General features: G+C 38.7%; 1 protein-coding gene across 10 annotated transcripts in view; it reads right to left on the reverse strand.

Moving 5' to 3' along the window:
* ALCAM (activated leukocyte cell adhesion molecule) overlaps positions 1-15,744 on the reverse strand; it is a gene marked incomplete at its 3' end in the record, with an annotated part of 113,078 nt that overhangs the window by 19,194 nt on the left and 78,140 nt on the right. For 3 of the 10 annotated variants that reach the window (XM_083611582.1, XM_083611579.1, XM_083611586.1), the window contains exons 5-13: positions 14,141-14,228; positions 13,434-13,613; positions 12,143-12,270; positions 11,369-11,498; positions 6,937-7,049; positions 4,749-4,884; positions 4,278-4,405; positions 2,759-2,891; positions 449-487 (exon numbers count right to left, since the gene is read on the reverse strand). In XM_083611582.1, the coding sequence (XP_083467708.1) occupies positions 449-487; positions 2,759-2,891; positions 4,278-4,405; positions 4,749-4,884; positions 6,937-7,049; positions 11,369-11,498; positions 12,143-12,270; positions 13,434-13,613; positions 14,141-14,228 (1,075 nt within the window). Of the gene's footprint in view, positions 1-448; positions 488-2,758; positions 2,892-4,273; positions 4,406-4,748; positions 4,885-6,936; positions 7,050-11,368; positions 11,499-12,142; positions 12,271-13,433; positions 13,614-14,140; positions 14,229-15,744 lie in introns of all 10 variants that reach the window. The other 7 variants (XR_014547552.1, XM_083611584.1, XM_083611581.1 and 4 more) reach the window with 3 other exon arrangements.

A 15,744-nucleotide genomic window follows, 5' to 3' on the forward strand; every position in this document is an offset into this window, starting at 1 on the left:
AACATCTGAGACAGAGTTCCAGTTTTGGAGAGGAAGATCCCCAATTTTATTGGCTTCTCTGAAGTCAGATGTCAGAAAGGCTGAAAGGGGGCATCCAGGAAGTGGCTGGGATCCAAATTACTTCTGTCCCCAGCACTCTCCAACCAGGGATGGGGTGGGGGATGGGGACTAGATATGTTTTCTGAGCAAGCTCATCTCTCCCCAAAAATAAATAAATAAATAAATAAAGTCTCTAGAATACATAGGCAAGAGACTGGATAAGCCAGGTAAACTGCCTTTGTAATTTGCTCCCTCTATTTTAGGATTGCAGCCTTAAAATTTAACATTTTATTTTAAGAAGAAAAGAAGCCTGCTCTTTCCTATGAATGGAGCAGGCTAGGAAAGAGAATAAAACATTTTAAAAATCTAACTGTGCCAAGTAAGTGGTGTTCTGTTTTTATGTACTTACCACTTTTTTCTTCTGGTTCGTCAGATTCAGGAATACTTACTGAAAAGGGTGGGAAAAATGTGTTTTTTTAAAAAAGCTGCTGATGTATGAAAGTCACCTTCAAAGCTTCCAATCTGCTCTGATATTTATTTAACAATAAAATGATCTATTTTTCAGCTGAGCCAGAAGTGTTCATACTTAATGCAGCATCAGCCACACAACAAAATGATTAATCTTATTTTTTTAGGCAGCAATCCTTACTTTATATCTATAATGTATCATATGAAAGCGCTTTATTCCAAAAATGACAAGTTTAATCTTACAAATGCTTAGTCAGAAGAAGTATTTATGTGTTCCCCTGTATTGCACGCTGACTTTTCATCACTTGATTATTGTAGACAGAGAGTTGATTAAACTTTAGCACCCTGGGGTGAATTCATCCAAACATCCCTTGATCAATGTGTGTGCTGGAGTCAATAAACAGGCCAGGAAGGGATGCCCATGCAAGTCCCACTGCAAATTCAACTGCAAAAACTGCACTCCCAGAAACTGATGTAATTTACAAAGCTGGGGGATCTAGAAAAGACAGACAGTGCAAGGCACGCTCTCTAAATTCAGGAAATTAAGCTCCCCAGCCAAGGCTTCATGATAGGATGGTCATTATCTCATGAATAGCTAAGGACTGGTCTTCTAAGCCAACCTGTTTCTTGTGCAGCAACTGGGCATTTAATTCTTATTGGTTATGCCCAGCCCTCACAGTTTATACTTCAGATGAAGGGATTGTATATTTTCAAAGCCTTCAGAACTCCAGATTTTTTTATCTGGGAAACTTGATAATTCACCAGACAGAATTCACTACTACTGTGATTTCCTCTTGGAATGTGGTTGTGTGTCACAGGTATCTGGTGGTTGGTTTTCTTAGTGACAAGCAACCTAATTATCCTCTGATGGCCACAAGGTATTGTGAACCCATTGCTTTTTTCTTTTTTAAGGCAGCAAGCAGCAGCACAGAAATTCACCATAGCATGGCTGGCCTCTCACACATGGATATGGCATTTGGCACTGAATAGTGACTTGCGGATGTGTCATGCAAAGCTTAATATGGAAGATTTCCACTTTTATCGCGGAAATGCCTGGTATACCCATAGCTCTGTGTCACAGGGGAACAGTTCAGAATAACTTAAGTGCATGAGTGGCACAGCCTCTTATGGAAGTATGAGGAGAGCCCCTAAACATAACTGCGTTCCCGGTGAATTGGTTGTATGATACTTTCAGCTGGAATGCCATAGCTCAATACAGAATGACACCAGACTGATTCTTTAAAATGACCATTGGTTTTCCATTTGCCCAGGTCTATTCAGACCAAAAAAGAAAAGCTTGCATGGCTGTTTGCATGAAAGGGTGGTGGACTGACCATACAGGGGGACAGACTTTGCCCCATCTTGAACTCTGAGGGCTACTAATACATGTTAAAAATTAAAACTGGGATTCCTCAGTATATTTTTACAGAGGTCATCTGGAACCTTACAGGGTATAGCTGGAAAGATAATTTATTCTGACTCAAGCACTGAGGCAACATCGTCGTCACCTAGAACTGATAATTGATTATGGCTGCAGTCCTACATACATTACCTTCACAGTGGCTCCCACTGAATTCAGTGGTACCCTCTGCTAAGTAAACGTGCATAGAAGTCATTTGCTGGTCACATTATCTAAATTACAAAACACCAGGGAGCAGGAAAATGTCAGGTAGATCTGCCTAGAGTTTGCTATAGGCAGGCTGAGCCGTTCCTAAATGAACAAGTGTCCAAACTGATGAATTTAATTAGAACACTTATTTGGTCTTGCACAGAAGGTAATGGTGACATCTCAGATAATTCTGAAAAGCTTTCAAAAAACAAAAAAAAACAAAAAAAAAAACAACCAATGACAGAACAGAATGCAGCAGGCTGTGCATGAAAAACTAATAGTTAACAAAAGCCTGATTTATGATGGGCTTCTGTGGCATGGAGACTTATCAGCTAGAAGTGTATTAGTGTAGCCAAACTCATTTTGCATTTCTGGGCATCTTCTCGAAAAAGAAACAAGTGTCAGAAATTTACCATGGCAACCCAGTTCTGAGAAATGAGTTGCAAAGTGTACGCTTCCCCCTTCTCCTTGTCTATGAGAGGACAATGAAGCAACTTGTAAACAACATTCCACCACAGAGCCACACACGAGAGAGTGAGGACAGTGATGGATATTTTATGTGAAAGTAGATGAAAAGATGAAAGAGCCATCAGTCCTGCTCTTGCCATTTTAAATCTTTTAAAATAAAATAAAAGTACTTACTAGCAGATACGTTCAAAGAGGTCACAGTTCTTTCCAGCTGATTTTCCGCAATACACGTCAGCGTAACATTCTCTTCAGGAGCAATTTTGATTTTACTAATAAACTTTCCATTTACATATTTGGTCTCCTCTGTCTGGAAAGAAAAAAAGAATATTTTGAAAGTTTGTAGAAAGAACAAAGACTTTGTGTGTGTGTGTGTGCGCGCGCAAAGCTACATTAGTAGCTTTGCTTAAATATCTAAATTAAGTACTCTGCATATGTGTACTTTTGTATATATACACAAATGGTAACACTGTTTATCATGGGAGTTTAGGTTTCTTTCTAAAATTTCTAGAATGAAACTCAACCTAAACTCTGAATTAAATTTTAATATCTGCCTTCCCCCAACACATTTTCTCCCAATTCCCACTGTAGAACATTCTACTTTCTGCACTATTGGAAGGAAGATATAGAAAGATTCCTCATGGCAAGTGTTTCTGCTCATGCAAGAGTGGTCAAATTGAAACAGTGGGTCATGTTCTATTCAGGCTCTGCTCAGCGCTCCCTTTAAATAATATTTTTTTCCTTGAACACCCCCCCCCCCCGCTAAAAAGTAGGTGCGTCTTATGGTCAGGTGCGCCTTGTGGCGCAAAAAATACGGTAGATGTCTATTGCCAAAGGCAACCTATACGTATTATAACTGCAATCCTAACCAGAAGTCATAAGTCAATGATGTTTACTTCCATGTAAGTAGTGTTAGGATTTCAGCCTTAAACTGCTTCTCACTCTGAATTTTAAAAAAGCAGTGGAAAGCATTATTCTTTTCATATGGAAAGAAGTGATATATTTTGTTTCTTAGCCTCTTTAGCAAAGTAAGAAGAACCATCTAGATTTGACTGGCCGGTTTCAACCATCCTAAATCTTCATTTCAAAAGCAAAATGAAATGTTAAATTATTTCCTTCCCACTCTTACCTGAAGTTTTCTTGTCTTAATATAACTAAACTGTCCTCACTGCCAGTGCCTGAAATCAAGGCAGTGAGGATGGCTGTAATCCTAATCCCATTTGCTTTGGAGTAAATCCATGGGATTTACTTCTGAGTAGAAACATTTGGAATTGCAGCTGTTGATAGTTTCATGATTGGCCATTAACCACTTGATTAGCTTTGTCTTTAAAGTGTCAGGAGAGAAGAGTTGTTTTGATGTGAAAGTCTAACTGACTACCCCTCTAGAAACTAAATTAACTTGGAAAGGGAAGACACAAGGAACATAACTGATTTGTAAATATCTGTTGATAGCTGAAACATGTATCTCTACTGTGCTACAAAAAATACACATTAAAATATGTATATTTCCTCATCAGCGGATGGTAAACTGGGACACAGACATGTGCAAAATAAATCAATTACAATGGAATGGAATACACAAGATGGAAGTGTGAAGAAATATTGGAATGGATTTAGGTATGTTTGCATGCCTCTAATATTTGTCTTTTGCTATGACTGAAAGGAATATGCAAGAAGTAATGAGAAAATTACTTGCTTTATTTATGACACCTCCACTGCTAGTCCATTGTACTGCTGGTTTGGGAAACCCTTCCACATGGCAGGCTATCATTTTATATGATCCATCTGTGCTAGTTCTCTTTGTCATTTTGATCTGTGGTTTTCCTTAAAAACAAAATGGATAATTTCTCGAATTAATGTTCCGTTTGTTCTTCCTACTAAATTCCCAAGGGATTCAAAAACAATAACAAAATGGTAATACAATTTAAAAATAAACCAAGGTATAAAATAATTCACTTAAACTATCATATTTAAACCAAGAAAGACCAAAAGTTTGAAAGCTGTACAAAATAATTTTTAAAAAACCAGGGAAACATACACATTTTTATCTTTTAAAAATATGCAGGCTCAGACTTGAGTGCTGTTTTTCTGGGAGGGCATTTCAAAGTGATGAAGCAACATGAAAATTATAGTCAATATTGTAAGATAAAGAGTCAGCCTCACATACCTTCCACTATCAAGGTAAGAATTTGCCTTTTCTTTAACCCTTCAACTTCCTGTAAAGTAGTTTCGCAGATGTAATTTCCTGCATCTTGGTACTGTAAACTTGAAAACGACGGACTTGCTCTCATTCTTGTATTGTCCTGATAAAAAGGAAAAAGCTAAGCAGTGCAAATTGAAGTCATGCACACCTTTGGACAAGGTGGTCAACAGGTTTATTTTTTTTAAAATGCACTGTAGTACAACCAACTCACAGTGTTAACTACTTGAAGAGACTACCTAATTTGCTAGCAGAGGACCTTGGATTTTGCTTCCCCTACAAAACTGTTGTTATATATTGTTGTTGTTGTTTAGTCGTTTAGTCGTGTCCGACTCTTCGTGACCCCATGGACCAGAGCACGCCAGGCACTTCTGTCTTCCACTGCCTCCCGCAGTTTGGTCAAACTGATGCTGGTAGCTTCGAGAACACTGTCCAGCCATCTCGTCCTCTGTCATCCCCTTCTCCTTGTGCCTTCCATCTTTCCCATTTGTCCCCCTCCCCCACTTTTTTTAATCTAAAAAGCAAACAATCACACCTTGATATTCTCAACCTCTCCATCAGTTAAAGTGATAAAATGTTTATTTTGAAGATTTATACCATGTCTTGAAATACAATGATTCTCAAGTTGCCCAACAGCAGTTTGTAATTATATCCCCAACCACCATTAAAAAAACCCTCTCATGTGTACAAAAAACTCAGCAGCTTTTGTCCTTTTCCTGATGGATGGGAATCAGGGGTGCTTCCCTTCAGTTATTCACTCCCAGAGCAACCAAGAGTTGAAACAACTTTTTCTTTCTGATAGGTGGGGGATGTAGTTGGGGATGAAGTTGCTTTCTTCATTGGTTGATAGATGGGCCAGACTGGTATTTCCCTTGCTAAGAAACAAGCGGTGTAACCTCTCAGTGGTCCTTAGACCTGGTGAAGCTGAATGTTTTCTTTCATTCATAAGGGTTAATAGCTATGACACTTGCACATTACAACTCCTGGGGACCTGGCATCAGCTTTGAAGGCAGAGACAGTACCACAGCAGTAATGCTGCAGGATGAATAGCAAAGATAGTTACTAGAATTTCTTTCCTGGGTGAAATTGGAGCTGGCTAGATTGGCACAAGCTTATATACCCAAACAGTAGTGGCCCACTGTTAAAACTAGGCTAGGGGCTAAGGCAGGCAAAGGCAAACTCGGTCCTCCAGATGTTTTGGGACTACAGTTCCCATCATCCCTGACCACTGGTCCTGTTAGCTAGAGATCATGGGAGTTGTAGTCCCAAAACATCTGGAGGGCCGAGTTTGCCTGTGCCTGGGCTAAGGCTTCTTTGCGAGGCACATGTATTCTCCTGATATTGTCAGCCTTTCCTGCCTTCTCTTACCCTCAACTACAGCTGGCTTGCCCTGACTATAGAGCTGGAATGAGGGGACCTGTGGTTCTCCAGGTGCCACTGAACAACAACACCCCCATCAATCTCAGCCTGCATGGCCAGTAGTCAGGGATGCTAGGTCTAACAACTTCTTGGAGAACACATGTTCTCCATCCCTGCTATTCACCACAATCTGTAGGTCATTTGTACCCTGCTGTTCCCAAAGAGCAAGTATGTGAGGGGAAACATAGAAAGCTACCTTATACAGCGTCAGACCACTGGTCTCTCTAGCTCAGTACTGTCTAAGTTGGCAGTAGTTTTCCAGGTGTTCAGACAGAGCTCTTCCCCAGCCCTGGAGATGTTGGAAACTGAACATGGAGCATAGGAGAATTGCTACTATCTTTTGCTGCGGCAAAAGTAGCCAGAACTACAAGTATCCAACCCACTCACACCTTTGAGCAAGGCTATTTATTCCTGTGTGTTTCTGGAAGCCGTTACAAATATATAATTACCTAATTTTACAAAAAAACACACACCCAAAACTGATCAGATTTGAGCAAGCTTCCACATTCGCTATTCTTTAAAGACCTGATAGTGCACTACATCTTAACATATTCAAAATGATATTTAATCATATTGATATTGAAGTGTGATTTAATTTAATTTGTATGCAGATAAAAGCCTCCTTTTGAAGTTCCGGGTAGAATGCTGCTTATTGTTCTTTAAAGCCAGATGAGATCTAAAGAGTTAGCAGCTGCATGAGCAGGTTGACAATAGCAGGGTTATTAACAATATTTACCTTCAGCCAGAATACGGTGGCATTTCTACTGGAAGAGATTGTGCAGGATACAGGCAGTGCTTCTCCAATCTGCTTAATAACTTCTCCACTGGGAGTAAGTGACAAATCCAGATCTATTGGGGGAGAAAGCACTGTCAGATAAAAGTCTCATAAATGTGGCTCATTTAGTGAGCTTACAGAAGGGGGGGAAACCCTGTCAGCTAATTCCAGTTAAACTGCATTTTCTCAAAGTCTCAGTCAATTCCCTCATACAATAGGACAGAAAATAATCTCCAAAAGAAGGAAGCAAAAATATTTGCACATCTATGTAATTATTCGGTAGTAGAAAGTGAAACACCACATTTTCCTTGCTGTATCTCTTGACAAACGAAAGGGATTTGCGAAGAAATAAAACTATGTGAAGTGGGTAGATGGTGGGAGGCATACAAGGAGGGTATTTGTGTGTGAATGTTTTTGTTGGATGTGAGTGTTTCTGTTAGTGGTGAAGGTGAAACCTGAATAGTAATCTTAAAATATAAAAATAATCTTGTATAATGGTCAGAAGGATGGCAGGTTTTGTTTTGAGATGTGTGTAGCATTTCCTTACTATGGGATTAATAATAATAATAATAATAATAATAATAATAATAATAATAATACCCTGCCCATCTGGCCGGGTTTCCCCAGCTGCTCTGGGCAGCTTCCAACAAAATATTAAAAATACAATAAAGCATCAAACATTAAAAACTTCCCTAAAAGTCAGATAGTTATTTATTTCACTGACATATGATAGGGCATTCCACAGGGCAGGCACCACTACCAAGAAGGCCCTCTGCCTGGTTCCCTGTAACCTCACTTCTTTCAGTGAGGGAACTGCCAGAAGGCCTTCGGCGCTGGAGCTCAGTGTCCAGGCTGAATGATGGGGGTGGAGACACTCCTTCAGGTATACTGGGCCGAGGGCATTTAGGGCTTTAAAGGTCAACACCAACACTTTGAATTGTGCTTGGAATGATGAAAGTGAGGGTGGTGGTGGGGAATAAAAGGCATTTATAAGCAGCTTCCTCCTCTACTGGCTTTGCTTTCAGGGGACACTCTGGAACCCCAACAACTTCACTGAAAAAGATATAACCCCCAGAAAATTTGCTAGATCACTTTGCCATCATTTGAAGTGAACTCCAGTTGAAGCGACACATATTTCCATATTTTAGTTTAGCACTAGTAATTACTTAAAAGCTATGGAAACAGATAAAGCGCCTTCCACAGTCTCTGGTCGCCTTCTCTCATTCCACTAGACCTGTACAACTTTGATAACCACCCAAAAAGTTTCAACGTATCTGGTTAGGCAGACCAAAATTCTCTAGCTTTATTACATTGTCAGTACTAAAGTGCTTCATGTTCCTTAAGCTTGCAAACTCCTCTTCCTGTATCTTCACCAGTGGGAGTAGCGAGAGCTCAAGTCTCTCAACAGGAAAGTGACATCATCTACATTTTTCATTTATGAACTCCATTAGGAACAGTGTTAAAGGAAGCACAGAGCCAGAGGGTGCAAGAGAGAATGCAAAGCTATACGCTGCTACCGTAACTGTCCTTATTTATAGCTAGTAATACCTGCAACATGACTGATACAGGCCTAATTTCTTTACTGTCAGTGGACCTAGGAATGCTTATCTTATCTGCCTCTGCAGCTGCTTACCTAGCAGATCATAAGCATATACAAACACTCTAGCAACTGCTGTCAAGTCCCATCCTGCTTCTCCCCACACCTCCCCCCAATGTGATCCCCAAATCAAAGCCATAAAACACAGGGCAGCATATCCCTATGACTACTACTTCTTTATCCTGAGTCAGGGACTGAGCTTGCTCTTTTAAGTCCCCCAAATTTCCTCTAAGCGCTATGTAACCATGGGAGGAAAGCGAAGGTAATTTTCTTTCTATGTTTCCTCATTTATTTGAAGCAGGCTAAAACCTCAGATTGAGTGCCCAGAAAAGATGTCCCGCATTAAAATCTTGTCACACACATGAGATGAAACAGGAACGCATTAAATTATTGGCCTCCACCTAGGAAAGACTGAAACTTCGTGGACTAATCCTTGCATCACCAGCCAGGCCATCACATGCATCTTTCATGATTAAGTTGAGCCCCCACTCGGCCAATGCCATCATCCTTGATCTGCTCTTCTACGCAGGGAAATTTGGTGATGGTTTATCCCAACTTGGTGAAAATACAGACATGATGCTTAATTAAAGTTATTGCCATCTAATATTATTTTATATTGAAACAAAAGTTTAAAATACAGGCAACAAAAAAGAACACCCTATATTTCAATATAACACTGGCAACAACCCCGAAAAATAAAAATTATTATTATTATTATTATTCCATGGATATGCCTGTAGGATGAGTGAGACTAAGAAAATGCCTACTATCTAATGAAAAATAGGTAACTAATATTTAATTAATAAGGGACATAGTACTATATAGCACATTTCAAATCTATATTTAACATAACATATATAATAATAATATAATAATATATATCATAATCAGAAAAAATTAGAGGGATTTGTACTTGACTGGCTTTGATCAGAAGCTGTAGGAGCTTCCACATGGGACATAAATGGAAACCATAGTGCCACAATCCCATTTTGTTTTAAAGGATTCGTGCCTGTTGCATCTGCCAAGCAAGTTTGCAGAGTCCCAAATTTTATCATTCCATTGCTGTTTCGATGGTTGCTTTGGAAACTTCTAATTACATGCTATGCATGACTTTGCCACTGTATGCAATTGCTTAAGAAGCTTTTTATGCAGGAAGAGTCCACAGCTCTGAGAAACACTTAGAGATCATGGGCAGGGGGGCCTTGATATTCTTTCTATCTATGCTACACCCCTTTTCCAATCAATTCTGTAAATATATTTTGCACTGGTGATCCTTTAATCTACAGGTTTGTTTGATAAAACTTGCCTTTGATGTTGCATGAAGAGAAAAAGGAATGTTTGAAAAATTACAAAAGATTGTGGGTGTTTTGTTTTTTTAAAGAAACAACCTGTATGATTGCTACATTAACAGATTATTAGAAAACACGGTTGTCTGTAGCTGCTGTATTTAAAACAAGTCAACTTTTAATTTAGTGCTAGCAAATAATCGATCTCTGTTGCAGTGTGCATGCAAAGTAAGAAAGCGACAATGCAAAAACTGGATCCTCCATGTTGCTAAACCACTATGAATTTTAAGCATTATTTAAATAAATGTGTGAAATGCCTACACTTGTTTATATCGTTACATTAAACATTAGTTTTTGTCCTGCTGAGTTCTCCTTTTTGTATTTTGTTGCCATAAATCATATTGGATGGACCTTCTCTTGAAAGTCAGACCATAAATATGGTAGGGGAAAGTGGGGTTACACTTGTTTGCAAGTGCCTCCATAGCAATGCCCCTTCCATTTGGAAATCTTAAAATGTCAGGAAAATGATTAGCTTGAAGCTTGCCCCATACAGTGGTGTCTTTAGCCATGCATCTTACAAGATAGATAATCATTTGTGGTACTAGTTTCTCAGGTAGGAAGCAGCAAGAGGGTTGAAGACAACATTCAAGCCTGAATTTTATTATTAAATCAATAACTTTAAAAGATGATTTCCTGGTTATAAAATGCTGGGCTATTTTACATCCAGCAAAAACATTTCTAAAATCCAATAGCTGAAAGACCACATTGCAGCTGCTGAATAATACATTTGTTCCCCCTTATCCAGTTTTTTAAATTATCAGATTTGTAAAATCCCAATAGAAAGAAATGAAAATAAATTGCATGAAGTTTTAAAACGAAACACCAGTGAATCATAGAAAAGGACATAGCACATCACTAGAAGCAAGAAGGAATGATATGTGTATATAATTTAATCACCAGCCTGAGTTGCACATCCAAGCTTTAAAAAACTTAAGTTAGCACATGAAGACTGCATTCTAAATCAAGCTAAGCTATGATTTGACCCCAGCTGCCTCCTGGACTCTCAAGTTCCTCCCGTATGGCAAAGTTTAGAAGCTTTTGCTTCTGCTTTTACTTAATTGCATTTTTTGTGTGTGTTATCAAGACTGACAAACTGTGGTTAGCATTAACAAGCTCATCATTTCAAACCATGGTTTCTGAAGCTGACTTCTTTAAACTAATCATATTTAACATGTCCTGCAGTTCTGGGTGTGGAAGTCAAAGCTTCTGAACTTCTCCTGACTGTGTGGGAGGCGGGGGGGGGGGGGGGGACGGATAAGCCAAGAAAAGGCTATGCTCATTCATGTCTCATTAAACCATGGGTTGGCATGATGTCCAAAAAAAGCCATTGAGTTTCCTTGACCTGACCCCTATAAAAACACTTAGATTTGGCATGGAACATGCTAACAAAGGACATCTGTTATGAAATAACATGCACTTTTAAAAGGAAAACAAAGACAAAACTACTTACAATGTACTATAATTATAGTGGAATCCATCAAACTCTCATCAGTCAGTGAACATCTATATTCCCCTGTTGCATTTCTTCTAACATCAGTCAGTACATAAAGACTTGAACTTCTTATAGGGTCTGGTTCCCCCTTTTAGAGAAAGTTTAATAGAGAAATTTACTAATGAATGAAAATCATGTTTCTTTTTTCTGCAGCTACTTTTATTGCAGCAAGACTATAGTAGTATGACAGACTTCACTACTTTTTCAATTAAGAGTACAAACCATCATGGTCAATTTTTAGTGATCAAATTTATAATTTGATAAGTAGTGTAATTATCTGGATTTTCACCAGATAAAATATGTAAATGTCCACACCCAGACACTGCATTAGATTTTATATTACCATTGCTAGATGTGTAATATCATAGAATACATTCACTGCTGCACAATTTCAGAACTATTGAAAATGCCAAAAATTTGAGAGATAGCTTGAAAATAAAGGATTGGACTGTGTAAGTGGAAGAAACCCACTACAAAGAATTTCAGCTACTTGCTGTTTTAAATACCCAAAATTATTAACATGCATATTCTTTCATGTCTTAAAACAATGTCATTTTAGGAAAATGTGCATAGAAAATGCAGTAAGTCGAAAACTGCTACACCTAGATTGGCAAATTATAAATGTTTCTTCAGAGTAGTGTTTGGTATAGGCCCATTTTGTATGTAACACTAAACCATACCACCCCACTCCCCGCCTCACCACCCAAATCATGGTAGGTAGGCAATACTTACAGGAATGTAGAAGAAAAATTCCTGAGGTGGAGGATTACCATTTCCTGAACATTTTAGGGTGATATTATCACCTTCTTTAATGGTATTTCTTTCTGTAAGTACTTGAATTTTAACCTTCTCTGTAGGATCTAAAAAGAAAGATGTTTCAGTTTTTTTATTTAAAAAAATCCTCTGTTTCTTCCATATACGTAAAGTATTTAACAACATTAAGTATCACAATAATGAAGAGGCTTACACACCCCTTTCTGTTTCAAGAGCTACATGCATAAAAAAGTTAATGAAAAGCCTATTGCATGATTCCACCACACAGTCGCCCTAGCAAGAACTAAGGCCTTCTACTCTCCAAGCAGGTAATGACACAATATGCCTGTGTTTTGTGAGTCAATGGGCATTGCTCAAATGAGTTGTTTCATTGCAGAATTGTAATCTGTGACTTTTTCTCCAGGAAATGTGTGAACCAGGCCAGGGTGGTATTAACTACAGAATACTGTTCAATAATTGCCTACAACAGTCACATCCAAAATATGTGTGACTATTGGAGCCATGCTGGTAATGCTTCCGGAAGATAGTTCAGGTTTTTGCCAAGTACCAAATGGAATACCAATTTAACCAGTAATCACAGCAGGGCAGAAAATGCCCCTGCAAGTGAACATTGCTGTAACATTGCTGGTGTTCTTTTGGGTTTGGGGTTGTGGGAATAGTGCAATGGAACCACTCAGTTTTTAGAAACAAAACAAAACATTTTTAAAAAGTATTGGAATCATGTGGACATGGGATAATATTTTCTCATTGCTGGTTGTGCAACAGGTGCCCCAGGAGCTTGAACAAGAGAACAGAATAGGCATTCCAAGCTGCAGTAGAAATGCTAATTTGGGGAAGGCGGTTAGCAACACATTATTTATGTCTGAGTGCATTTGAAAATGGAATTTTGCTGCAGCAGGCAATGTCAAACTCCTTGCTACACTTTCCTTTTCAACCATTCCCTCCCATCTTGGAACCTTCTTCCACACTGCTCCATGTCCCTGAAACAGTCTTAACAAGTCAAACCCATCCTCAAAACACCCTTCTGCAGTGACGCCTTCCCTAAATAACTATAGGGCAACCTATTTGTTCACCATCCTTCCTGTCAGTTCCTGACCCCTAATTTGTTAATCCAATGAAAACTGCAAACTTATGTGCTAGGGAGAACCAATCCTAAAAGCAACAACCACCACAAAACAATAATAGGAGGATCCCTCAAAGCAAACAGATGGTCTTTTAATGGTATAGAGACAGGTACTTATGAACTTACAGTGAATGTCAAAGGTTACTGATTCCGACCGTATTGTTTCTTGTCCTGTTGGTCCAAAATACGTCACCGAACAGGTAAACTGTGCATTTGTATCATCCTTTGTTGGCTTATATTCCAAAGAAGATATCACGGTGTAGAGTCCAGTTGTTTGATTCACTTTTGTTTGTTCATTTATAACAGCTTTTGAAAGAAAATGTATGATTTTCACTAACTTGAACAACTGTTGATTGTTGGGTTATTTTTTTAGCCTGTCCTAATGACATTTTTAAATATATGATGTGATAGTCACAGATACTCTTAAAAATGAACTGCCACTTTTGGGCAGACTGCAGAAAAAAGAAGAAAGTAAGGAGACAGTGTGTACAACCTAATCCTAAATATTTAGGATTAAGGTATAGCTGTTACACATTATTGGGATCAAAAACTTACAGGTATGACATTATCAAAATAATATTTTGTACACTAATTACATTTTAAAACCCTTACATTTTCTGGGTCAAGTTACTGTGGGGATGGAGGGAGAAATGTGTATATCAAATTACAACATCAAGATGCAGCCAAAGAACTAAGTACAGCATTTTTGATAAAGATGGATAAATGCAGTCTAATTGTGAATTGTCTAAATGACCTGCTAAAATGATATTAGCCAACACCAATTTGTGAAGGAATGCAAGTAAGAAGAATTCACACTCAATTCTAAAACTTACCTTCTTCAGTGGGCTGCAAAACAACTCCATTCTTGAACCACGTAAGGTTTCCCTTTGGATAACCATCTTGAGAGATACATTCCCCAAGCTTAAAAATGCAAAGAATGTTCAAATTATTACAGTTTCATTTTCATTTATAGCTACATTTATAGCCATTGGATCCAACATATCCAAGGAATTTAATTTGTTCTCTGCATTGCTGCTGCTGTAGTAGTAGTAGTAGTAGTAGTAGTAGTAGTAGTAGTAGTATTTCTTACCCATCCAGAATGGGTTACAACAATAAAACATACAATTATAAAAGCAAATAAAACCATTAACTATAAAACACATAAAGATGATGTAAATATAACTGAACAGTATAAATTCAGCAAGAGAGTTTGGTGCCTCAAAACAAAATACCTTAACTATCAAAGGTATTTGAAAGGTATCAAAGAAGTCTGTCTTCAGTATACAGCAAAAGCTGTCCCACGAAGATTGCTTAGATGCACCTCTGTGGAAACGTAGTTCCACAGTTTAGGGGCTAGCACAGATAAATCCCTCTTGAGGCCATCATTCCACACTCCTCCTCCTCCTCCTCCTCTTCTTCTTCTTCTTCTACAAGAAGCTGCTTGTCTATAGAGGGCAACTTACCTGACAACTGGTTTAATATTATAGTACAGAGGGTCAAACTGGATGAAACAACAATGGACATATTTTCCCTCCATGTATCTCCCCAAGAGGTCCATAAGAAGCACCAATCCTCCCCTTCTTCTTTGCTTTACCTGTCTGTTGCTCCACCCACTTCCCCACCCTGATTCTCAGCTCACTTCTAGTATTAGAAAAGTGACTAGAGCAACCAAATGCTCAGAGCTAAGACACAGGACATGGAAAGATTCACCACTCCTTTCCTGCTGATATAAGAAAGATGGCCCTGCCCCATGTTGCTTCGGCCTAAATCAAAAGTGAGGGGAAATCACTGGGTAGGGGGAAGAATTAACAAAACAAATGGGCTTTTATGGTGGTCACCCTCATTGATGCTCTTAGTGCGGCTGTATCTGGAAAAAGCAGGTATCTGAACAGCATTATTTGAGACTCTTCAGGGTTTATAGGTATAAGGTGTGCTGAACATCCCAAACCACCTTCTTCAAAAAGCAACTTACACAATAAGAAATAACAATTAGGGTGGGGGGGGAATTACAGTGGTACCTCGGGTTAAGTACTTAATTCGTTCCGGAGGTTTGTACTTAACCTGAAACTGTTCTTAACCTGAAGCACCACTTTAGCTAATGGGGCCTCCTGCTGCCGCCACACCGCCGGAGCACAATTTCTGCTCTCATCCTGAAGCAAAGTTCTTAACCTGAAGCACTATTTCTGGGTTAGCGGAGTCTGTAACCTGAAGCGTTTGTAACCCAAGGTACCACTGTATTAGCTTCTATATGGCAGATTTTAATGGCAGACTTGTCCTGCCAGAGTTTGATCATTGCTTGAAAAAAACTTCTCTCTCAATTTTCTTTGGGGAATGTGTTAAGCAGTGTTAAGTTAGTAGCTAGTCAGATTTGTATTGTTTGTACAATCACAAAAACAAACAGGAGAACCCAAAAAAGCTGTATGTTGGCATTTGCTGA

The sequence above is a fragment of the Podarcis filfolensis genome (assembly GCF_964270895.1).
Source record: "Podarcis filfolensis genome assembly, chromosome: 4".
NCBI classification, from domain to species: domain Eukaryota; kingdom Metazoa; phylum Chordata; class Lepidosauria; order Squamata; family Lacertidae; genus Podarcis; species Podarcis filfolensis.